Source organism: Chelmon rostratus, chromosome 23 (assembly GCF_017976325.1).
Source record: "Chelmon rostratus isolate fCheRos1 chromosome 23, fCheRos1.pri, whole genome shotgun sequence".
NCBI classification, from domain to species: Eukaryota; Metazoa; Chordata; class Actinopteri; order Chaetodontiformes; family Chaetodontidae; genus Chelmon; species Chelmon rostratus.
In genome coordinates, this window is record NC_055680.1 from 11,090,651 (window position 1) to 11,116,891 (window position 26,241).

General features: G+C 42.5%; 3 protein-coding genes across 3 annotated transcripts; all 3 read right to left on the minus strand.

The window, feature by feature from the left end:
- Positions 1 to 943: 943 nt before the first annotated feature.
- ntn5 (netrin 5) lies at positions 944 to 9,700 on the minus strand. The gene is made up of 6 exons (XM_041965377.1): positions 8,230 to 9,700; positions 7,123 to 7,311; positions 5,420 to 5,569; positions 2,978 to 3,028; positions 2,018 to 2,098; positions 944 to 1,694 (listed from the first exon to the last, which is right to left on the minus strand). The coding sequence occupies exons 1-6, from the start codon at positions 9,698 to 9,700 to the stop codon at positions 1,144 to 1,146; spliced, it is 2,493 nt and encodes an 830-aa protein (XP_041821311.1). The 3' UTR covers positions 944 to 1,143.
- Positions 9,701 to 20,632: 10,932 nt separating this feature from the next.
- On the minus strand, positions 20,633 to 23,163 carry LOC121626843 (zona pellucida sperm-binding protein 3-like). Its single transcript, XM_041965545.1, has 8 exons — positions 22,777 to 23,163; positions 22,537 to 22,652; positions 21,905 to 22,008; positions 21,565 to 21,736; positions 21,238 to 21,355; positions 21,066 to 21,148; positions 20,847 to 20,953; positions 20,633 to 20,756 (listed from the first exon to the last, which is right to left on the minus strand). The coding sequence occupies exons 1-8, from the start codon at positions 23,161 to 23,163 to the stop codon at positions 20,704 to 20,706; spliced, it is 1,140 nt and encodes a 379-aa protein (XP_041821479.1). The 3' UTR covers positions 20,633 to 20,703.
- Positions 23,164 to 23,341: 178 nt separating this feature from the next.
- Positions 23,342 to 25,719, minus strand: cnpy4 (canopy FGF signaling regulator 4). The gene is made up of 6 exons (XM_041965428.1): positions 25,553 to 25,719; positions 25,244 to 25,370; positions 24,945 to 25,041; positions 24,721 to 24,843; positions 24,225 to 24,342; positions 23,342 to 23,897 (listed from the first exon to the last, which is right to left on the minus strand). The coding sequence occupies exons 1-6, from the start codon at positions 25,635 to 25,637 to the stop codon at positions 23,767 to 23,769; spliced, it is 681 nt and encodes a 226-aa protein (XP_041821362.1). The 5' UTR covers positions 25,638 to 25,719; the 3' UTR covers positions 23,342 to 23,766.
- Between the last annotated feature and the right edge of the window lie 522 nt (positions 25,720 to 26,241).

Sequence of the window (26,241 nt, forward strand, 5' to 3'; positions counted from 1 at the left end):
GCACGGTTAGAAAATGAGGCCGAGGTTAGTTTGGTCTCTGTGTCAGCTGCCCAATGAGGGAGCAGATTGTAGATAGTGTCAATTTCCCCAAATAATGAGCAGTGTGAATGCAAGCTAGGTGTGTGTGTGTGTGCATGACTGACCTGGAGCTTGTATTACTTTTATCCCAACTATTCAAAATATACTTGGGCAAAAAGACAAAAAGGCCAAGCTCTATTAGAAAGTAATTCGAGTTGTGGACACGATGCAGATACACAATTTTAATAAATGAAAAAGTGTCGCCTGTGTGAGTGGATTTTACTCAAATATTAGGAAATTATCCACAACAGCTCTCCATATGTGTTGCCAGTTGTTTGAAGCTATTTGAATTAAAAAAATAAAATAAATGTGATTTCATGATGATAATTTCAAATTTCAATGAGAAAGCTAAAAATACAGTCATACATATTGTATGGATCTTGCAAGTTAAAAGCATTTCTATAACATGAAAGAAATATCACATTTCTGAATGAGCTTTGGTTACATTTGTTGTGCAGCAAATGTGAGGTAGAATATTCACCCTTTTAATAATTTTGCACATTCTGTATTTTCCTTTTTTTTAGAATGTAAATGTTCTTTTTTTTCTATGTGTGTGTGTGTTTGTTACATAAAGTAATCCAAGAATAAATATGATTCAAAGTGCTTAAAAAAAAAAAAAAAACTTTACAACACAAAAATACTGCATGGCATTTCAGTCAGAGTTTAGTCAGACTTTAATTTTCAAAAGCTTCTTTGGTAGAAAATATTAAATTCTTCTAACTAACATGTCACATAGCACCGGTTTTATCATCAGTGGCGAGTTTTGCTGCGGAAAGTTGAGCTTTACCCTCCACAAGAAGAAAAAAAAAACACGAGGAAACTTGTGTTTCTTCACATTTTTAGATAAGCATGTTAACATCACATAACAGGTGAGTGTGTTTGTGTGTGTGTGTGTGTGTGTGTTTTTCTGAACTTTCTCAAAACCTGGGAAGCAAAGTCAAGCCTGCTTCTCCTGAGGCATTCAGGAAAAGCTGTAAAAAAGAGCACTCCTCTCCTTCTTGTTGTTCACTTTTTGCCAAGTGTCCAAAGATGTGGAGGATAAAAAAATCTTGTGGTTTCTGTTTTTCATCCAGGACCTTGAGTAGAGCACACCAGAGCGGGTGTGGTTGGTGAGGGGGTCGGCTCTGTGAATTTAACTTCACCGTCTGTGTGAGAGTGTGTGTGTGGCACCTCTGAGGTTTGAGTGTCTTTCTCAGTCAGCAGGTGAGGGGGGATGTACCCAGACTGGGGCTTTGTTTGCTCCCTGTGGTCATGGTTTTGATGGTTGTTGTGGGATTTCGGTGGGCAGCGGCCCCTTTTGTCCTGTCCTCGGAAGCCCCTCAGTTTGGGGCTCCAGTGTTCCCGCCACTGGAGGGCCAGAGTGGAGCGGTCCGCCACCAGGCGACTCTCCTCAGGGCCCCAGCCCCGCTCCCCCTCCTCTGCACCAATCAGGAGGAAGGTCCGGCCCACGTGGAGGGCCGGGCAGCCGCAGCCGAGGTCACGGTCAGGGACCCAGAGGGAGTGGGGACCCCTGCGTACGCGGGAGGTGGACCCCGTGCGGAAGACAGTTTGGACTGAGATGGAGAACTGCCACCAGGGACCTGAACGCTCCATCCCTCGCACCTGCACCTTCAGCACTGAGAAAGAGATGGAATATATATAATAATATATATAAAACATTCTGTTTATGGAAACTGTTTACAATTAGATTTTTTTAGATATATTTTGACTCTTTTTGTTTACATGACCCAAATGTGGTTTAATTAATCAGATTTTCATTATAATATGTTGAAAATGTTATAAATTGTTTCAGTATAAATGCACGTTTAATCTAGATTTAAAGGCTTGAGAACTTTATTTTTCTGTTTTGACAGTTAATTTAAACACAAGAGGATTCATTCTCAGTTAAACAGTATTTTTCTGTGTTGACATGTTAATAGATGAACAACATTACACCCACCGTAGTCTTTGAGACAATAAGTCTCCAAGTTCATCCTGACTTTGCCCTGAGAAGGCTGGCAGTATGAAACACACTCCTCCGCTACAACAGAGAAAGAGATGGAGAGGGAGGCAGGGAGAATGCATCCAATGAGAGGGTATCATTTCATAGCACGCATATCAGCACATGTCTTTTCCCCTAATTACAATATGGCTGCTTCTATTTGTCATCACAGTATCCTGTGACTAACAGATGACCTCGCCTGCAGCAGGTGGGACATTCCTCGAGCTGCCACTAGGAGGGAGTGGTTAGCTATTCTGTTGTTATGGTAAAAGCACTATTTCATGTCACTGAAAATTGCCCTGATGGTTTTAATTTTAGAGCCTCGCTCCCATATTTCATTTGATTTAATAAGAATGAAAATCTTATTCTAGCACCTTTCCAACCAGTCATTACAAGGCAATTTAGAGTAAGATCAAAAGCGATAAATACATATATATAAAAAAAGAGCAAATAAGAGCAGAGCGGTGGATGAAACCAAAAAGTTGGACTACATTTATCAAGGCAAATGTAATTTTGGACTGTGTCTTGCAATTTAATTGAGAAAGTGTTTATTTGTAAGAAAACCATGAAGGAGTTTCTGTTTTTTTTTTTTTTTTGTTGCTTAATTCTGTAAATAATCTCTTTTAAAAATCAAGTAAATTCATTTTGATTTGATTAATTTTGATTAAAAAAAATCTCAGAAATCCAACATTGTCATATGGAAAAACTACATTACCCACAATACCCACAAAACCAAATGTAGTATAGGCAGAGATAGGGACAAAAGAATAGTTATTATCTAATGCATATTTTGTTATACTGTTTATTTCATACTGAATGTAAAAATGTAAGATTTCAAATTGAGAACAGGTGGGTTTTAAATTACTAACAAGTGAGCATGAAAATACACCAAAAGATCATTTCTGCCTGTGCACTCACCTATGCTGTATTGAGGTTGGTACACTGGGGTTGGAGCGACCTCCTGAATTCCTGAAACGTAAACACAGCTTTAGACAGGTGACGGCGACAGGTGCCGCTTCAGCCTACCTATGTGAGCTGTCAGGTTGTGTGCGTTATGCGTGCTATGCTTGAATGCCTCTCCGTGCACAAGATAAGCATGTGTCAAAAGCATGTGTGTGTGGTCCTCTTTTATGGGTTAGAAACACACTCTCTGACGCTCGCTTGAACACACAAGCAGACGCAAACTTTACTTTTGGTAGTTTAATAAGGTCAAACCATCACTTCTTGTATGGTTTTGTCTCAAACACTGAACAGAGTCTCGTAAAGTTTGACTGTGTTACCACGAACTCGCAGATGGAAAATGAACAAGCTGCTGATCTGTACGTATGTTATCCAGGCCTCTTGTAAAAGTGTGTGCGTGTGACAGTGCTGCCATATTTTACCAAGTTCACACTCCGTCCCCCCGTCCATGTCCTGTCTGACACAACTGGGCCAGTGACACCCTACACCCCCACCCAGCTGACTGCCCCCCACTTTTAAAACACAGGAAGCCCCTCTGTGTTTGTGTAGAATACTATATGTACAACAAATACACGAGTTTCATTGCTGATACTGATGAACTGTACTTTTTTGGCATCTAGCTTACACCTACAGTAGCCTTAATTAAACCTAAATACAATTTTGTTCATGAAATATACAGTAAAAAATGGAAAATAAACCAACAAATTTCGACAACAGTTAATCCACCCTTACTTTGGATAATCTACGTTAATTCAGCTTTCTTGTCCATTTTAACTAGTTTCAACTTTATTTAGATTACGTTCCACAGTTTCTAATATAATCAAAATATGTGCTTTAAAGGTAGCTGAAATAAATAAATGGGCCAAAGCTGAGATAACAGCTACTGAATTCCTCATAAGACAAACTGAAATCTGGTAAAGCGTTAGCTAAAGCATCGGCTAGCTTTCCCTTAGCTGAGATTAGTTAGTTTGGCAGAAGTTTAGCTGGGGTGTTTATCCATCATGTTTGGATTTATAGCCTCATTTTATTATGTGGAATAGCAAACTGACATCTTGGTGATTCAGTTCATCAATATGGAGCTTTTTCAGTAAGTATGCCTAAGTAAAGTTTGTTTTAGCTTTAGCTAAGGCTAGCCATGGCTATCTTGCCAGCTAGCTTTCCCTTCATTTTGCTCTCTCAGCTGTCTTGAAGGCTTTTCTCTCAATTGTGACCAAAAAGTAGTTCCTACTTCTTGCCTTTAAAAGCAGAGACACAACTCTGTGAACTTCCTCTGCTGCTCGAGGCGTGGGTACAACGGTTCAATGGAAGCTAACTTTATGTTTAGCCTGGCTGCTGCGTGTCTTTTGGTCTGTCTGATGAGAGGTGTTAGAGGTGGTGGTGGGGCTAAGAGATGCTATACATAGCCTGAGATGGTCTGGCAGTAAAAACAAACAAGGTTTTCTTTCACTCACTCCTTTCACTGGGAGAGTTATGAGTCTGGGCCCTGTGATGGGGGGCGTTTTGAGCTGCACAACAGGTGTGAAGCTCGCCGCCGCTGGCTCCCGATGTCACCTGATTGGGGCTTACACAGCGTCAGTGCCCGTGTAGTTGTCGGCACTTGCGCGATTAGCCGGGGAAGCGCACGTGGATTAGCGCTTGTGGCTGAGGTTCGGTGTTGGCCGGGCGCAGAGATATGAGGAGCAACAGTCCACATGATCTGATGCTGATCCCAGATCATCTGGAGATGAGGTTTCCCTGTAGTGGTCAGCTCATGTTAACGCTGCTATGGAAACCGTCTCCAGGGATGATGAAAAGGGGACACGCTGGGAGATTGGGCCAAATTAGTCTTGACAGCAGCGGCCCCTTTTATATTGAGCAACTACTTGATAAAGGCTTAGAGAGCTTGATAGGGGGTTTAATCCATTTACTGTAGGTCACCAGCAAATCAAGTTGAAGGAGAACTTAAAGAGGTCACTTTGTGATGACTGACGACAAACTATTACACTTTAAAAAAAGTTAAGAATAATAACCTAAACAATAGAGGAGGTTGTCACAATGACCCATATTTTTGGATCCGATGCCAAGTTGATGATGATGATGATTGATGCATGACTCTTTTCTGATTTGCCCCTTGACGCAGTAGGTTTTGTTAAGTTTAGGTCACTCAGACTTCTTGGATAAGGGTTCGGTAAAGGCCGTTGTCATTGCCAAGAAAAAACTGAACTCAGGACCTCCTCTTTAAACATTTTTTGCCACTATGTCATGCTACTTCTGCCTTTGCTTCTCAGAGGCTGCCATTATTTTAATGCCCCCAAGGTCATGAAATAACCAGTGCCATTTTTCTAAGGATAGTCTCCACATAAAGGTATAATTTACAGTTTTCCTGACTCTGAAAAGCATAAATACTGGAGGTTGACTTACTTATGCATGGCCGGAGAGGGGACTTGCCCTGTTTGTATCCCGGGGCACAGCGGTTACACCTGAGTCCGGTCACACCTTCTCGACACAAGCACTGACCTGATGTCTGGTTACACCAGCGACCCACAGCTCCCAAAGGATGACACTGACACGCTGAAAAAGAGAGTGACACGATCAGAGAAGTGTTACTGATGTCTCTGTTTTGGTCTACACAACCTCCTGAGGGAAATATCTGCTGATTTAGCTGCTGGATGCTTCAATATGTTCATTAGCTAGTCGCTAACTTTGCCTTTCCGCTGTTTGGTGCTGGGTAGGTAGCATAAGGGTGTAAGCATGATTGTTTCTGGGTAGCAGCTGCCTGCTGGAGGCAATGCTGATTGCTTCAGACACCCAGTGATGGTTCTCAGCGGCCAGACTGTAGTAGAAGAAGAGCTTCTACATACAAATATATTTCCTTTGTATGAATATGAAATAGGGATGGAAACAAGCAAGCGTATTTGATTGAGATGTCCTGGCTTTGTAGAGAAGACCACACTTAGATAAACATAAGACTGTGGCTACTGCACGAAGGACATACAGGACAATAGACCGGATGAAGAAAACCATCCATCAGTGACAGGAGCAAGGTTTAATCCTGCTTGACAGCATCCACTCTGAGAGTGTCCTTGAGCAGCAAGGCCTCTACTAACACCATAAAAGCTATTTTGTAGCTGTCTTGTTGGGTAAACAAAGATAAATTCCTCCGTGGAGCTCTCAGCTGGATGTCACATGGTGGCGGGGATGATTTTGGTCATTAATATAACACTAATATATTTGCAACTGGACTTCTTCACTATCCCTGGAACTTTTAGCCCATAAAGATGGAGACATATCCTGTATTTAAATTCATTTATATCCCTGTAATGTTTGCTGTTGTGATGCTGTATAATGATTACTGCCTGGATTTGCCGTGGTTTACATTGCCAAGCTTTTTATTTACCACTACTATCACAACATAAGACTGGGTGAGAGAAGACAGACAGGGAGAGGAAGCCATACTTCAGCAGCTCTGTTCACACTCTTGTAATATTTAGACAAATCCTTACAATGAGTCCAAACAACCTGACTGGAGAAATTGAGTAATTGGCCTCTGAGGGGTAACTCAGTGAAATATAGCATCAATGAGTTAAAGCTGAGATGGAAGACTGCGTGGTGGAGGATATGAATTTGCAGTTTTGTTTCATGCATAAAAAGTGATAAAATACGGGGACTTTTAATCATCATCCCTGTGTCGCGCTCAAAGAGAGCCCATTAACTTTGGATATATTGGGCCTAGGTCCAGCTTCCACATGAGCATGCCAGAGTGTCACTTAGGACATGTGACCAGTCAAAGGTCAGGGGTCATGGCAGATGCCAGCCGGTAGTAACGACGGGGATGCAGGTGGTAGCTCAGTGAGGTTTGGGAGTGTTTTTGTCCACGTATCGCTAACAGGAATAGCTGCCCGCTCTCACAATGTAACCACCCCATAAACACTTCTGCACGCTGGTACAGAGACAAGCCTTCAGACAGTCAGACATAAACACTGTCTCTCACACCATGATTTGCTTTCCATCTTCCAGTAAGTTATTAAAGTCGTTCACCCATGCATATGCACAAACAGAAATACACTTCCTTCTTCCCCTTAACCCTTTCCCAAACACACACACACACAGATCTAGTGACTGACATTGGCAGGCCTTGCGGTGGTTCAGCGGCTTGCTGTGGTCGCGGGTGTAACCGTTCTGGCAGTATTGGCAGTGGCGTCCGGCCGTGTGGTGGCGACACTTTTGACACACGCCTCCGCTACGCCGGCCCGACTGCTGAAACACCTCCATGCTGAAGCGGCACTTGTTTGAATGGCCGTTGCACTCACAGGCTGGAGAGAAAAGGATGGACATCAGTGAGGAATTGATCATCACAAAATCTCACGATCGGTTCCTTTTTGATGGGTAACTTTCAGGTTCAGGGGTTGGGAAGCACGTGAGAGAATACTTGTGTTTATTGATAGTCGACAGCAGAATGATGACTGAAGGAAATGTAGGGAGGGAGAGATGGGGATTTGACAATGTCTCTCTGGCCAGACTTGAACCAGGGACGTTGCAGTTCATGTTTGGGCCCTTTCACCCCATGGAGACCAGGACACCATCTCTGTTTATTGTGACAGGGACTTTAGCTTGGCTTGTACTGTTCAACAAATTTTAATTTTGATGGCACATACGCACATAATAGAATAATACTCAGCCTGTCAAAACAGGTGTAAAATTTCTTCTCTGGCTCTGCTGGAGCTGAGAAAATAACCCCGATGATGGACTTGGCGACCACAAATTTCTTACATAAAGCCTGTCAGTGTGGTCAGATGTGGGAGTTTACCACTCAGTGAAGGAGGGTCTAACAAAAGTATCCAGTTGCATTGTGGGAAGTTGTTTTGGGGTCTTCTTCTATACTACAGTAGGAACAGTCAGGATATTTTTACCCCTGCTTCAATGATTTCTTTTTAATGCATCTCTCTGTCCTTCAGCTTCATGAAATGTCAAATCCACTGAAATAGAAGAATTTCTGGTATACTACTGTAAAATGTGTAGATGTTTTTTTCCTTTCCTTTGGATTAATATTTTTATTGTCTGTAAGTGTTTGGTAAGAGGAAGAATTGTAAATAAAGCGCACTTAAATTTTCATTATACCTTCTCTTTATGCTTTTGGTCTATCTTTCATCTAAAATATATAAAAACATATGCAGGGTGTAACATAAAACCATTTTGTACATTTTCACTCAGGAGCAGGATGCAGTACTCACCAACGCAGGGGTTTGGGTGCGTGGGTGTAGCTCGATGCCACGGTCTGTCGAAGTAGAAATCCTCGCACACATCGCAGTCTGGCCCCGCCGTGTGATGCTCGCACACGCACAGTGCCTGGCCTGCGTCGTCACGGCGACACCTGGAAGCATGCCCGTTACATTTACACCTGCCGCCAACTTGCAGGTCCGACAGGGCCAGAGGAGCTCGGACAGCAGAGATAAACGCGATGGGTGGGGTCACGTGCAGATTCCTGGAGCTTTGTTTGGTGTTGAGATTATTGTTTCTCCTCTTCCTCAGCTCCAGGCCCTTGTTGCTCCTGCTCCGCCCCTCAACTGTCCAATTACAACCTTCACTGGGGCAAGGCAGCCAATGATTGTTTTCCTTCTTGCGGCCTCGCCCTCTGACTTTCCCGGTTTTCTTTGAAGAGGCGAACAAGTCTGTGCTAAAGCTATCGCCCCCTTCCTTGCTGGTCACATTGTGTCCATCTTCATCTTGACCCGATCCTTTATATTGTCCCCTCCTTCCATGTTTGTCCACTTTCTCACCTTTGTTCCTCCCCCTTACCTCTGAGTTTTTTGCATCCCTGTCAAAAAATGCCAGTGTATTATCTGTGTTTAACTTGACCTGATCTCCAGTGTGCCCCTTGTAGCCTGATCTCCACCTTAGAAACCCTGTTCCTCTGTCCTCTTCTGCATCAGCACGCCATTGTGTCTCTTCCTTCTTGTCCAAGTTGCTCACTTTGGCATCTTTAGACACCTGGTGGAAGACCACACGGATGTCTGTGGCAGTCACCCAGTCCTGGAGGGTGTGACTGTGGTCAAAATCAGGAGAGGATGGCCGTCCGTCCAGGGTGGAGAAGGCCAGCACCATGCCGCCCCTCTGCTTTTGCAGGGGGCGTGGGTCTGAGCAGAGGGGCTCCGTCTCCTGGTGCCTTGTCTGGGCCACTGTCCGGGAGGGAAGCCCGAAGTTCCGAAGGCAGTCGCTGGAGTAGTGCTGCATCGGCCTCCAGGTGCGCCCGTAGTCCATTGATTTGAGGATGGAGATGGAGATGGGGTCTGATGGCTCCCCCTGCTGGCAGAATTGCAAACTTATGTAGGTGATCTCGAAGCGGCGGCCCAGAGGTAGCGTGAGGACCCATTCTCCGGTGTCAGAACCTCTGTGAGCCATCCAGCAAGTCAGGTTGTGGGGGTTGTGGAGGTCCGTCAAGGTGGTGATGTTGCTGTCATAGTCAGACCCTTGTAGCGAGTGGCTAGCATTGACTGATATGCCATAGGCAGCATTGATGAACTCTGACAGGCAGTGTCGTGGGCGGCCGTCAAGGTAGTAGCAGGGGTCATGTGGTGAAGTCCAGCTCAATGGAGTGTGGGAAAGGGAAGAGGAAACAAGGGATGGAGGAAGGAAAAGGAGGAGCAGAAGGAAAACAGGGATGAGAGAGGTGGAGGGGGGAGGGGAAAAGGGTAGGAACATCATGTCATCCAGCCTGTGGAAGGAAAAAAGATGATTTTTAAGAGAAAACCATGGGAGTTAGATCATAAAACAAAAAGCACAAAGTGATTGATTTATATGACTTGCATTTGAAGCCAAAGACGGAAATCTAAGATAGACCACCTGTGCCTTTATTGAAAACACATGATACCAGCTCGCTGCATCACTTAAACTCCACCTTATTGGTTTTCAGTAGATGCCAGTAAAGATCTCATCCCGTAAAAATGTAATCTCCGATCTTCACAGTGTTGTCAGCCACTGGTTTGAACCTGTGACCTTGACAGCCCTTAAGAACGTATTCGTCTTAAAACTCCCTTCAGCCCTGAAGAGAGTGGATGAATGCGGGTGAAGAAGGGCGCGCACCCAGCGGGTCTGTCTGAAATGACAAAAAACATGCCCGACAGCTGGGGCTAAACCCCGAGCTGGACCACATCCATCACGTTTATGGCTCTCCTTTTCAAATCACTTTACCGTCGGTCAGTGCTGCAGCCGAGCGACGTGCCTGAGCATGAGCGGTGTGAAGCGCTGTTGAGCAGAAAACGGGGTATGGGAAAAAAGTCAGAAAAGAATGAAGAGAGGGAAGGAGAGGAGTTGGAGATTAGTCTTGAGGATGGTAGGAAATGATTTATAGATCGAAATCTGTGTTCGGCTTGAGCCCCTACATGGATACTTCCGTGGTAAAGACAAACACAGGCTTGTGTACGTCAGCAGTGCGAACAAATCCCTTCCCGTCTGTCGCAACTGGTGATGAGTGTAATTTATTCCTCTGTCAGGATTTGATACCCGAGAGCGTTAATTTTGGCAAGTGGACAGAATGAACAATGCATGCACTCTCTCGCGAACCAGTGATTTATTGTTTTTATCACTCACATGAAGCCCAGGAGCACATTTTCAACAAGCACTTCTTTGGCTTGTTTCTTGCTAAGAAGGTTCAACACCTTTCACTTTTACTTTTGGCTCATTCTGGTTTCTTTCCTTCTTCAAAAGGACTCTCATCAATAACTACCTTCCTTCCATATTTTCAAACAACTTTCCCTCTGCTCTCCCTGTCCATCTATCACCTGCCCCCTTCATTCTGTTCTGGGAATATTCTTAACTGCTGCGAGATTGATGATGTCCTAACAAGCGTTTGACACTGACAGCAAAGTCAGCAGGGCTGCATAAACCAAACCCATAGGAGAGGACGGGGCTGAGAGCCTCTCTGGCCTCGTCATCCCGCTCAATTAGCCTACGACCGAAATATGAGGCTTCCCTCGGGGACCACACAGCTCTGAGGGGCCTGCGAGGAGGCCACGACACTCCCTCGGCTGCCTCGGACAAGCTGCTCTGCTCCTGACCTCCAAAGGCAGAGACATGCTAGAAAGTGGACCAACCAAACAAGGCTGAGGACAAAAGCTCATATCAGGCATATTGGGCGACCCTGTTTTGTGGCGTTGCTACGGGAAACGCTACAAGCAGAAGGTGTAGTGATGAGCGGTCTGACTGTGACCCCAGTGCCACCAAGCCACATTCCTGGGGTCCAGAATGCCTCGGTTGGTCATTCCTGACGTGTCGAGACATGCCCCACGGGAACATGAACGTACTGATAGAAAGCAGGCCTTACAGTTGATCGGGTGATTAATTAGGTCTCTTGTTTCATGTGGTGTCAATGTCCTGGCTGTATAAAAAGGGAAGACAGTGTGAAAGGGGTAAAGGTTATTAGAGGATTCAGGGAAGCGCTGGAAGAATTCATTCTGAATGAGGACTGACGAGTGAGCGTAGGCGGGTGGGGGTTCAGGATTGGGACGAGCAAAACCCACGAGGCTGGAAGAGAAAGGGGGCGGTTGTTTAACATTCCCATGACATGCACTTGCTCTTGTCTTTGTCACATTACATGACTAATTAAACATCGGCCCATTACAACCACTTTGATAAATGGATGCTCATCTGAGAGAGGCCCCTGGGGTTTTTAATGCGCCCCTCTAGGCCAAATCCAGACTCCCTTCTTCGGAAACCAGATCATCTGTCTGGCACCACCACCGTAACCTACCGGATATGGTTTCAGTGGTTTTTTATCTGCTGCTTTCCATAAATTCACACATCCAGGGTGTCGGAAGAACACGTTAAAGTGCCGCTTCAAAAGAAGAATTATTGAACAGCGTTCTTTTGTTGTTGCACACAGGACTACAAACAGCACGTGTTTGAAAGAGGCCTTCGCCCCCTTTTCTTCCTCCCCAGTGAACCTCAAGTTGAGGTTTAAATGACAAAGAACAATCCTTCAAAAGCACAAAAAAAGCCTCAAATCTGGCGACATTGCGCTTCAGCGAGAAGGTTTTGAAATAACTTGGCCGCAATCTCTGTCTTTCAAAAAGCTTATACAGCCAAATAGTGGTAAGATGAGATCAACATCTCCGGCGGGTGATCTTTAGAAGCAGCTATGCTTGGCTGGCAAGGGGCTGGAAAAATACTTGCTGACAACCTGGGGGCATGTTTACAGCATAGTCGAACAGAGGAGAGCGAGGAGACCGACGCTCATGTTCATGCTCTGCGGTGCCTATTTATTTTCCTAATGTAATTCTCCCTCCATTATTCATCCTGCTGAAATTTGTCTTGAGGAACACGAGGAAGCCAAAATATTAGGAGCAGAAACAAATGCATTGTTTTATGGTTTAGTCGAGGCCGAAGTCACGGCCCCCCGTGGAAGCTTACACCTTTTATTGTCTTATGACACCGAATCAAGGCAGATTTTATGTGCCGTTTTAGGCATATCTAAACAATGTGACATAAATGAATTGCAAATATAAAATGCAAAACACTTGTTTGCAAGTGTTCACTCCCTCCAAATCTGTATTACACTGACTAGAAGCAGATGTTTGAGCATGTGATGGGGTTATCAAAGGGAAATGTGATTCCATTGCTTATTAAAAGGAAATAATGATCTGCAGCACACATCTTTATTTATTTATCTTTATTTATTTACTTTTATGTATTTATGTATGCAGTCTTTTCAATGGCTGTTGCAAGGCAGAGAATCTAAGAGGACGGCGCACGGAGCATAAGAAAGTGAGAGTAAAATGTGATCGCCAGTGAGTAGCAACACGGGAATTTATCAGTGTTTTGGCTCTAAATTTACATTTTTGAGCTCTCTTCTGCTGCAGCAAACTCCATTTATTGGGATTTAGCAGAAAATGTGGACTTCAAGTTGCAGAAATAAAGTGTAGACACTTTGTGCGTGTGGCATTCTCTCTTACTACCTGTTAACTCTCTCTGGCCTGTTCACACTTTAGAGCTGTGGGCCTGTCTGGGTCTGCTGCCGTTCTGGTGAGCAGATGAGCTGGATTTGGCCTGTCTCACACATTTTAACATTCCTCGTCATGGGCAGCAGCTCTGGCGAGCGAGACGGAGGCAAATATGTTAAATTCAAATTGCTTTGCTACTTGTTGATGAGTTTCACGAGGCCAAATTGTGGCTTGCACAAATAAACCGTGCAGTTTGAAGAGACGGTTTTAAATCAGGCCGACGGTCGCTGGGAAGACTTCCCAGGGTTCTGCGCTGCAGCTCTGCTCTAAGACACGGAGCCTTTAAATAAATATGATCAATTATATAAGCTCTCTCTTGTATCCTACATGTTTGAAGCTGAACCAAGGCACCTGTTGTTGCATGTTACCACGCTGACACCTTTGTTAATTTGCAATTGTCCTCAGCCGGTCAGAAATACAACACTGGGCTTCGGGTGAGAAGAGAAAGGCTACGTATGCGCTCTGTATTCTCAAACCGCATTCCTGCCTGCACAGTCGAAGCCCATGTGTGTGTTATTCCACACGGAGCAGATTCCAGGAGCTTCGTTTTAGGTGTAATAATCTAATTTTAGTGGGGCAGCCCCCGGAGGTGAAAGCAACAGACAGCACAAAATGGATTATCGCTGCTTGTATCTTTAGCTAAAGGCCTCTGTCCTTCACGTTTGCACCTCCAACAAACTGCCAGTCCGGTGCATGTGCGGGGCCCCCAGGGGCCAACTGTACCTCCACAGACACATGGAGGGTGTCTCTGCCTCTGCACTGACCCGTGAGCCCTGCTTACTTCATTTTTTGAATAAAGAAACACATGTTACCCACTTGATATTTGAAAGCGAGTTTCCTGTCAATTCTCCACCCCCCCTTTACAGCCTCATGCAAGTTGGCAAGACGCTCTCCAGCAGCTCCAGCTTCACATGTTGATATTGAAAAACAGATGGAAATGAAATCATTGTGATTCCGTGTCGCAGTCCCGCCAAAGTCAACCTCTGTCATGATGGAAGTGAAAGTAAGGCCTCTGGTTGTAATTGCATGTTAATTAAAATCACACAGTCCAACACAAGAGGTTAATAAAGAGCAGGCGGTAAAACAAAAACAGGCACACACTGCAGCACAAAAACAAATGAAAAACACCAATCATTTGTTGGCTTATTTATTATTAAAATTGGATATCAGATTATATAAAAAACACATAAACAACAGCCTGTTTTAATTAATTTTCACCACCAAGGCCCCGACTGTAAAACGGCACGACCTAGAAATACACGCCCCTATATCTTTACAAAAGAGAAGCCTTATGTGTCTATTAAAGCAAGTACGGTATATTTTCTCATGGATGCAAGTGCTGCAAAGGGATTTTAAGAAAACTAATCAACTGCAGACGGACCTTAAAAGGAAAACACCCTACAGTCACGCGCAGGTTGCGGGCGTTGCGTTTAAAGAACGTGAGAATAATGATTCACTTGCTTCGGTTCATTAAACACAAATGTTTATCATATTCGGTCTGTTGACTCTGGCAGGGGCTAACAGCGAAGCCCGGGGACTAATTACCTCCATTCTGCACAGCTAATTGCACTTGTTAAGCGGAAATTGGCTGCAGCCAATTAGCTTTATCTCAGAGAGGAACAATAATATTTACAGTGTGAGGCCTGATCAACAGCTTCATTCAGGTTTTCTCAAAATGTGGTAATTGTTCTTTGATGTGTTAAATATTTTAAGTCCAGGTAATTAAAAACGGTGCTATTGTCGCGTTGTACTCAACGTTTGTGGTTTCATATTCTATTTAATTTGCAACAAAAGGACGCAGTGATAAAAGTAATTGCATACGTAATAATTTCATTTGCCTACATCATAATAAAGGTGGGATTGTCCCAGCCGCAACATGCAGGAACATTTTGTGTGAAAAAGTTGTTGAATGTTGATGAGTTATGAGGACATTCAGTCCTGATTTTTAAAGAAAGGAATGCCAATTTTGGATTAATGCTTACATGAGTAATAAAAATAAATATATAAAAGAACAGCACAATTATCCATTTGGCCTGCACTAAAATCAGTCAAATACAGTTCAATAAAAGTAAATAACCAGATATTTCCGCCTTTAAATAATGTATAATAACAAATAAATAGATAAAAAAAATCTATGATAAGATACTCGGCTATCGGCTGAATTTCTAGAGATGAGCTGAGCGGCGATGTCGCGGAAACTATCCGGCTACTTGTTCCGTTTGGTGAATTGTTAGACAGCCGGTGACCTGCAAACACAACGCGGTGATAAATGCTCCTCTGAGGGAATTTAAGCAACACTTGGCAAATAAATTTCTAGAAATTTCTGCCTGATCTTTTCCGTCTATTACAGTGACAAAAAAACAAGATCACACTGTCTTTACGCGCGACTTCAGCGCAGATAAAAGCTCACAAACAGCTTCGAGATCAGACTCAATAAACCAATAAACATTCTGTAAGAGGAAGAAATCGATGACAGCTCACCATGTGAGTCCCACTGATTCTCCTTCTCCTGACTTCTGCTCCTGCGGTCCCTCCTGAGCATTAAGAGAAGCGCGGCAAGTGTCCGGACATCCAGCTCCGGCGCGTCTGCAGGGGAGCAGAGCAGAGGACAGAGCTGCCGAGAGGGGGCAACACAGCGGGTAGGAGGAGGGGAGGAAGACAAATTAACGGGATCAGCTGGGAGGTGAGTCTCTCCTTATAGTAACTGAAGTGAGCCAAGTGCTCCCACCTCGAGAGGAGGCGCGTCCTGCTTGACGCGCAGCGCACCTCTGCCAAACCGACTCACATATCCATCAAACCCAATCAAGGTCGTGATTGAACTGTCTGACAACCCTTTGCAGTTAATTATTATTTTCTTTGCTGATTTCAGGTTTGAAATATTTCTAACATTGACTCAGTATTCCTTCTTGCTGCATGCCATCCTCACCCTTTGTGTGTCTAATTGACCTTTTTGCCTCTAAATGATAGTAAATAATATAATATGTTGCCTAGTGCAGGACATGTTCTCACTGGATCTCAATCGCAAACTTATTTCTCCCAAAGTTTATCATGGCTGCACAGAAGACCTTTCTACCGTTCATTTAAACAGTGGAAAGTAAATTTGAAAACAAATTTGTCTGACTTCAACAGGCTATTACCGTTTTATGCTACCATATACTTTTACTTCACTGCAGGAAAGAATTACACTTTTTAGCTACTTTGTATATTATGATTTTACACAGAAAACATATGATCTGCTGAGTGAAGGATCTGGATATTTCCTCCATCACTGTCAGCTTGTTACATGATGCACAGATTAAATTACCCAGTGAGATCAAATTGCCTATATAATAATGATAATAATAATGCATCACTTTGAAAGGGACTATTTTGTGTAATGCATAGTTTTGATACACATATAATTTTCATAATACTTATGCACTTGCTTAACTGTTTGTCTGCTTTAATCTAAAGCCCCTGAAAATATCATTTAAAATCATTACTATTTATCTGCAGCATTAAATATATGACTAAATTAGCAACAGTCAAAGTTGATGATTTAAGTGTAGTTTAATATTAAGAGGAGCCCAGAATCTAAAAATCTCTGAATGTAAATAACCAAAACTGCTTTCACTTGTGTTTTTGTAGGATGTCATCGCTCCTAATAAGAGGCTAATTGATTAACAGGTTTTTGAGGCCTTTAAAGTGAAGGATCTGCACATTTCTGCCACCACTGATAACACATTAGTCACTTGTTGGCAGGCTGAATGTCATCATTTATCTGAAAATAGACCATTTTACTGTACTTGTTGTTACAAGCTATGGAGGAAATGTCAACACACTTGAGGGGAAAAAGCTCCTGAAACAGGTTGATCTGCTTTTAAAGACAAGTGGCATCTTTTCACATTCAAGTCACTTTTCCTCTATTCAAAACTAGAATTTTTTAAGACTCAATTAAACATTTCATGGCTCGTTAGGGACATTTTTTTACACTGAGCAGATCCTCCACCAAGTTTATCGCCGCTGGCGGGCAAATTGAGACCACAGAGGAAAGCCAGTCACAAAAGTCTTATCTCGTATCGACCAGGCAAAGATCCCACTCGCCGGTTCGCTCCAATTATCCCTCTGTGGAATAGGAAAAGTAGTTGAAGTTAATTGGCTGGAGTGGAACGTTCTCAGATGTGGCCCAAAACTGATACAGATGGAAATATAAGAAAGAGAATCGAGCAGGAGGAGGAGGAGGAGGGCGACGGGTGGGAAGACGCTTGATTGGAGAGGAGGAAACTTTCCCAGAGAAAGCCATAAAACTGATTGATGACTTCCCCCGAGGAATGTTTCCCCAGGTGTGCTTCGTGTGCATGTGTGTGTTTGAGTGTGTGTGTGCGTCTCTAGTAGTTACAGTGCAGTTAAGAAATGCTATCCTTGGACGCAGGACAAGTGCAATAAAGTAAATTGAGGGGTGAAACAGCACATTTATGCGTCAATATTGCACTTTGGCAGCATAAACACGAAGACACAAGAGACTTCAGCGAGCTTAAACGGAGTTGGAACTAAAATGGTGCCATTTATTGAATGATTCCAGAAATACTAAGTGATAACAGAAATCATCCCGAAAAATGATACGAGAAAATGTTTAACTGCTTAACAAAACACTTCAGCTGGTCCTTGACAGGTGCTTTTCTGCCAAAGTTTGCACCCTGCAGCTAAGAGTGTGCTGACAGCCTCGAATCATAATAAACAAAATACCATGGAGGTGTAATTATAAAAGCCAACATTAAGCCACCCTGACAGAATAAGAGCAGATTTCACAATACATGGGTGTCTGTTTGATGGATTAGCTGTGCTTAAATATTTAAAGTGCTAAAACAAGTCATTGTACTTTAGGTTAATAATCAGATATGTGAAGATATAATATATAGAAATTATATTCAGTCACATCCACAGTTACTGGAGAACAGAAGCAGCATGAATGCTCTTAAATAACCCTTAAATGCATCTTTTGGTACCACAAATGGGATGATGTACTATCCTGTGATGACATGAAAGATGGCTGTAGTACATTTTCAAGTGGTGTTAACTCAGTAAGTGAAAGATTTACTACAAAGGTCCAGAAAAACATCCAAAAGTGAAAGTAATCTGCCCTGGTTTAATGAAAATATGTGGAAACTGATGAAGAACAGAGATTCAGCATTAAGGAAAGAGGTGAAATCTAGACAAGATACAGAAATGTTGATTTATAAAGGATTACGGTACATGAACAAAAATTATTCAAGAACTGAGATTTACTAAATATTACTTTATTATTAAATAAAATGAATACAAAGATAACAGTAAATTAATCTGGAAGAATCTGAATCTTACAGGTGGGGTCCCAATTTTTAGGTGTACCTCAGGGATCAGTGTTAAGCCCCCTGCTATTTAGCCTAAAAATTAATGATTTCTCACACCAGTATTATGGGGTAGAATTGCCAATGTATGTGGATGACACTGTTATATACACATGTACAAAAACAGCTGAGCTAGTACCTGTGAAGCCAACTGCTTTGAAGAGGATCACAGTAGCAACAGGTCCTCAAAGCTAAGTTTATATATGACTAATTTGTTACAGCAAATATGTTTTGAGGGAGACGTGATGCTGACTGAATTTTGATTTGTGTAAACATAATGAGGAAATGTTGTGAATGAACGTACCTGGCAGGTTGTAAAAATGCTGATACTGGATATATATCTCACTTGTTTTCCACCCTAATAGGAAATGTTGCGATGCACTTTCCATTTGAGGTGATTCCAGCATTACTGGAAAACATAAATCATCTCTTGCATTACATTTAAATGTCTGTATAAAAATGCTAAATTATGCGTCCTCTTTTGTGCTGTTCTGGTGCTGTATGTACGCAGCAGACTGATGTTTAATCGTTCAGTTCTACCCTCGTCATGTTCCAGCCTTTGGTCTTGTGGAGCTGATGTTTCTCCTTCAGCACAGCAGCATCCTCTGAGGAACTTTAACAATTAGAGTAAATAAATTAGCACAGTTCATTGTGTGTTTCTCTTTGGGATATTGAGGTTCAGAGGTTGTAAGAGGATCCTCTATTAACTTGGAGATGTATCTCACATGTCCCGTCATTTCAGGGGCCGCCTCCCTCGTCTCAGTAGATCTTCAAGGGGATCGTGTTCCCTCCCCCTTGACCTTCTCCAGTGTACACAGCGGTAGAGACAGAAAGGAAATGATGGACAGACTTTTGACATGAACTGTCCCGGACCTCGCAACAGGCTCGATCCAGATGATCACATCTGGATGTAGCATTAAAAACACACAAAGTGGGATTGTTCTTCCACACAATCTACACACAGCATTGCCTTTTTTAATGCAAGGAGAGAGATGTCTTCAGAAAAAAAAAAAAAAAAAAAAAGGCAACCTTGACTGAAGGCTTTGGCTCTAAAACATGGTTGGCCAAAATAGCAGAGTGGAAAATGATCCCGCTTGCCATGAATCCAATTGCAATGTTTTTGTTTGTCCAAGTTTCCTTCGCTGCGTCTCGGAGTGTTGACAGGTGCTGGATGGAGAGACGACTGTTGTTCTGCACTGAATAAAAACTCAGCGGTAAGCTGCAAGTCAGCCTGCTGCATGTGAGGCTCAAGATCAGAATCAACTGTCCAGAGTGTTTTACCTTCTGCTCATGAGGATAAAACAACATCCTATTCTCAAAGGAGAGCAGCTTGATGACAAATAGCTTGTAACGAGCAAGAAATCCAGATATTCAAACATGCATTTAGTAGCCTGAGGCTCTAAGATGCAAGTGTACATAATATTTAGACTTTTAGTCCATTTCACACATTTAGAAATTTACCAGTAGCACAAAAATCAAAGTAGTTCTTTACTTTTATTTTAATTTAAGTACCTGATTGCAAAACTGGCCTTGATCCTTTTTTGTTTCACAGTTAAATGAGAAACAAATCGGAGAAAATGAAACTTTGTCCAATAAAAGATGAAAAAAGGGGAAAAAATCACCACCAATGTCAACACTCAATAACCTGGCTGAGTAACAGGGTAAAAATATTGTGTTTGGTCTCGTAGGAGTTTAATCATCAAAATAAGTGGCATGTAATTTCAAAAGAGTGCCGCTGACAGATGTCAATATTTAGTTTTATAATACACGGTTGAAAAATAAACCACTAATGGAAAAATAAGGCAATCAGCGGTTACACGTTTCCCTTGTTTGAGTGATCCAATCCGGCCAGACTGTGACTATTAGATTAAGGTTAGGCCACAGTGCATCCTGCAAAGATGAAAGCTAGTGGGACGACTCAATCAATCAGACTGCAGATTCCCTGCGGGATTTGGTTTTTGCTTTTATTTTATATCCAGGAGCCCCCCAAAAAAGTAAATTAACCAACATCTGAGGTAAAAATAAAAAGGCTCAAAAAGTTGCAAAAGGCAAAAATTCCCAAAACATATCCAACAACTTTTGGAGATTTGTTCATTACACCTGACAACAATGTTAAGCAGTTTATTATTTTGTTTTGAAAACAGCTGTATAAAAAAGCTTAGAATAATGATAATAATTATGTTGCTGTTGAAAATGGTGTTGTGCCAGGATCCTCCCTCTCTACCCATCGCTACGAATACAAACAGAGCCAGTGAGACGATACAAAGTTGTTCTTTCATGTCACAGGTGCTTAAACTTTTTTTTAATTATGAAACTGTTGACTTCTGTGCAGATATTCGTGTTTTCATGCTGTAGTCAGAAATATCACTGGACCCAAACTAGTTTCCATGTGCAGCTCTGCAAGGACAGAAAATCTGAGTTAATTTAATCAGCCGATCATTTTGTGCACACAGTAATCAGTGTGAATGCAGCTGTCAGAAGCAGTACCAGGCTGTCTCTGCTTTGCTTTGCTCCTCGCTGCCCTCTTGTGGTTTAACTTGGTACTGCTACTGCAGCTCACACAGGCCTGATCATCACCATCCACTGACCGCCACCTTGACAGGTAAAAAACATTTGTGTGACGTGTTTTTGAGAAGAATTTCGTCATGTATTTTTAACAGTGGACAGAGAGAAGTGGGATGAGAGAGGAGTTATGATGAAACCAACCTCCCGTTCAGAAAAGAACAAGCCCTTTTCTCTGGGTCCTTGTTTGAAATGGGCTCTGCTTCCAGGTAGCATGTTATATATATCTACAGGAGACAGTGCAACACATGCTAAGGCAGTTTTCTTTATGCTGTAGATATGAATGTGTATTAAAACATGTGAAATCAGTGCTGACGGTGTGTCTGTGGTCCTGGTGGAAGAGGAAAGGCTGGAGTTCAATCTGGAGGAGTTGGTTGTGGACTCTGGGCAGGAAACGGGAGCCAGAGCCATGCAGCTGGGAATCTGTAAAACATCTGCAAAGAACAGACCCAACCATATCAGATTTAACTCACAAGCCTTTATTACATCAGTAATTTGGGTACATTTTATAATAACAGGATATAGAAACTGGACGGATTTAAACCGGCAATGTGGGCGACTGAAACGTGCTCAAAGGAAGTAGTTATCATTTAGAAACTTGATTAGAGGAACCAGTGTAGACATTAAAGATATTAGCACTCACCCCTGGTGGTCTATGAAGGGGTATCTGGGGTAAGAGTTCACATCAGGGGTCAGAGTAGCCACACAGCTGTCTACATATAGACGAAGAGGAGGATGATGATCTACAGAGGCCTCAATGTTGACCGTTTCACCCAGGAAGTACACAGATGACTTTCTCTCACTGCTCCAGTCATCTGGGGAGAGATGAGAAAAATATTTATAAGTTTAATGGTTCATTCAGGGAAATTTCATTATTATTTGCTGAAAAACACCTAATTAAATCTAGTCTGGAATTAACATTTCTGGACAGGTCTATGATTCGGAAAGAGGTCATTTTTAGAGCACAAAGGAGGCCAGCTCACCTGTCATGAGCCTGAGATGGAAGTCCAGGTCGAGGTGCATCGACTGGGTGGAGATTAGGGGACTCCAGGTTGGTTTCAGGGCCCCGCTGCTCACCGCGTACCTCCTGCGGGGTGGAGCGATTTCAGCCAGGCAACACAGTCACTTCAGCGAGCATTTCCATTACATTCCAAATCCATAGCAAATGAAAGAAAAGCAGAATATTACATTTTTAAAGTGTGCGTTAATAGTGTGGCCAGCAGCAGATGACCAATTGCTGGTGAATAAATTAGTCTTTTTTAGGTTTTTAATGTTGCATTCAGCAGATCTGCACTTGACTGCAACTGATCCAGACCAATGAAAACTGAACACAGATGACAGAGTTTGCCAGTGTTTCATTTTTAGCAAGCATCTCAACAACTATTACAAGGTACATTGAGGTGCAAGTTTTGTTTTAGGATAATGTGAGTGTAAATCTATCCTTTAAGGCTGGAAACTAAAAGGTGTCTTTTGCTGTTTTTGCTCCGGAAAAGCCTCCAAGCTTTGTCAGAGAAGCCAAATCAGTGTTGCCTTTAACTTTGCAGGTTTTACTCTTATTTCTCTTTGTTTTAGCAGTACAAAAGAGAAGTTCCACATAAACATAGTTTGCTTCCACCTTTCATATTCACACCGCACTGGAGCGGCAGCTCCTTCGCCCTCCTGAAACATGTTTCCAGGTGATGTTGGAGAATACAGCAGGATGTTGCTGTACAGCACAGCACTCTGGGTGAACTGCATGCAAAAGCATAGAACCACCAGGTGGCAGCATTTAGTGGCTATGATCCATAAAACACTCCTTCATATCAACACCTGCTCTCCATTCAAACTGACATTGTATTTCCATTAAGAGGCTCACCATCACTTCACTCCCACAGTCAGTCAGAGGGGCTCTGATGATGTACTCCCCATTTCCAGACACTTTGGCCGTGCAGTGACGTCGCCCGGCGCTGACGGGTCCAAGCCTCAAGTGTTCGGGCTCCACAGGCAGGCTCGGGTCTAACAGGTAGGCTTTCATCACAACCTCCACGCTGTCCCCGTCACATTTCACCACAAAGGTCTTGACCTTGTGATCTCCAGAGTGAGAGTTGGGTTTGTTTACCTGATCCAAAGAGTTTCCTTCGAGAGCAGCCAGCTCAGAGAAAGACAGAAACAGAGGTTTGCTCTGATAAGTGTAGCACCGACTCGTCTCTAGTTTAGACAGAATGTATAGAGAAACTGTAAAGTAAACACGGAAAGGAGGCATTGTGGATCTTGATTCAAAACTTCTCTGATAGCTTCAAAGCAGCTGTCAACAGGAACACACCTGAGACTAATCATCCTTTATTAGTGACCTGCAGCATCACTGACTAAAAAAAAATGTTCTTTCATGTTATTCAAAGACATTTTTCTGCAATAAAATGCAAAGAAACTGAACATCCAAGTGTAATAAAAAAAACATTTTATTCACAATGTAAAAACTGTACATATTTCATTTAAAGACTACAATTCCAGGTAAAAAATACTGATATGTACCATGTAGTGTTGGCTTAAGGAGAGATGTAACAGCGTTTACACATAATATAACAGTGGAAAGGTCTCGAACATTCATGGTAAAGGCTTCAAACATTAATCCAAATAGCTGAGTGTTTAAAAAGGTGCAACAGTTCTTAAAAGGTTGACACCACTCATATAAAACTTACACAAGAAAGTCTGTAAAGCATCATTATCACAACTCCCAGCGTGAACTCTAACAAAGTTTTTGGCACCAAATATAGTGTATGATGACCGTATGTGACATCAGGCCAAAGGCTGAAAACTGAGGTTGTGTCATTGTCTCCTGCGTTTGCCTTCTTGAAAATGTTTTTGCTCACAGCTCCCCAGCGTCGTGCGTCTTTCCCTCCTTCTCACTGGTTCCCTCCTCTTCTGTGCTGTCGCTCACCGCCTCCTCGGCCCCTCCTTTGGTCCCCATGTCTCCTTTCCACGCCTCCTTCATACATTCTGAGGGCGGGAGAGAAAAAACACACACACGTGCGAGAGGAGGTTTGAGCTACAGTGCATAGTTTATTTTCAGCAGAGGGAAGTGTGAGCTTTTATCCAACAGCATTTTTCTCTGATAATTAGTTTTTTTATATTAAATTGTGGGGTTTTGGTCACATTCTCTGTTTGTTGATTTCTCTTTTTTAAGTTTATACATCTCACTCAACATTATAATCTCAATTTCTTTATTAAAAGTATGTGTAGTTATGAGGTTGAATGTGTTCCAGAGCTGCAGGGATTAAAACATTCGTAGCAGCGTTGGACCACCACTTTCTTTGGGTCGTCTACCTTGCTCTGATGCCTTGAGGACGTGGCTCTGACAGAGGAAGTTCTCGAGCCTCTGGTCCTGATGATGGAAGTACCAGTCCTCCACAACCTCCTCGTACTGCTCCAGCATCGTCTCACACTGAGCAACGCACACACACAATTTCATGTAGTCGAAAGCAGGTAAACTACTAGATATGTTTTTAATGTTATGTATCCTGAACAGGTGTTTTTCTGGTTTTCAGTACAGCTGTTGACTATAGAATGTCCCTCCTCTGCTTTTACAGATTTTTTGGAAATAGTGTTTATAATAAATTGTTCATTTTAGTTCAATTGAGGGTTGTAAAATAAATGAGTTGTGTGCAAACTTCTGCACACTCACTCCCACAAATCTGATGCTTTTGACTACATGCCCATGAATACATTTGCATACAACCTTTTTAAATTAATATACTGAAGAGTTATACTGTGTTTTCCACATTTACAGCAGGCAGTCAAACACACACACACACCCTCCTACCTGTTTTTTCATGTCCGACACCTCCACAGAGGGTTCGTCCCACAGCTCATACGGCAGACCCAAGTCCACTTTAACTCCTTTGTGGACCAGGTTCTTCAGAGTCGTCATGGTCTGACTGGCGCCCTGCAGAACACACAAACCAACTAGCTGTCAGCCTGCGACACACAGTGATGTAAATGTTTGCAAATGACAAGATAACAAAAAAACAGGCAGGTTAACTGCACCTTGGCGTATCGGAGGCTGCCGGGCCTCTCTGCGTGGACGTTATACTGCAGGATGCGTTCACATATGTTGTCAACCGCCTCAGTCAGACGAGTTTCCCTGTAATCAGAAGATCATCATCATCATCATCATCATGAGGAACACTCCTCAGCTTATTGAATGCAGTCAGTCCACATCACTGGGGTTATTTTACCAGAGATCTCTTATCCAGAGTGCTTTGATGCAGCTTTTTCTTATAATATCTCGTCTTCAGGGTGTCTTCTCTTCACATTACAAGTGAAATTCCCCTGAGAGTACTTACGAGGTGTTGTATTTTATCTTTCTCCTTCTCTTGCCCGTGTCCAGCACTTCTCCCACCTCCAGGACTTCTTTGGAGCGACCAGTTTTCTCCAGAGCATCCTGCAGCTCTAATGTCAGAAACTTACACACTGACAGACAGGAGAAATACAGCAATAAAGTGCCAGAAAAACTAGTTTACATTCATGTACATGTCAAAGAGTTTAGGCAGACACTCGAGGAGACAAAACTTCGTAAACAAATGCCATACTGATGTTATAAAGCCACATAAATAGCATCATAACAGCTAGCCGGTGTCACTTCTTCGTCCTACCTTCGCATTTATTCGGCAGTCTCTCGTCTTCGTCTGCCTTAACAAAACCGCAGACACAAAAGAAAACCAGTATAAAAAGTTTCATTGCAACAATTTGCTGTTAAAACTGCCGGCGAAATAAAAGTTATATGTCACAGCGGCCACATCGGCATTCTTTTACGGGAACTTGTAACTGCGCATGTGTGGTGTTTCCCATCACAGACAAGAGCAGTAGATGCCTGACGTTTGGCTTTCAAGGAAGATTGTAGATAGACGAAACATCTACCTCATTAGATCGAAAGGTAATTGATCATTTATTACTTAATATTTTACTTTGTTTGAACTTAAGTTTGACATATTTCTATAGAATTTAAGTTTCTTTTTAATGTAAGTTTTTGAAATTATATAGAAATAAAAAACGTTGAGAATGAGAATGTCTCAACATTTTTGCCATTATTTTTGTGCAACCAATGTGACCTGGGACTATCATTTGATTGAACATGTTAATATAAAGCAGGAATATTGTTATTTAGTACTGGTTTATACAACTGAATATACATGGTAACATACACTAATATATTCAACCTTGACATATTTCTACTTAATAAGTATAAAAATATGGTATAATTAATATAGGTAGTATGTAGCTCACAGGGATAATGAAGCATATATACAGTATTTTTTCAGTTAGTTTGGCAAAATGTTTGAAA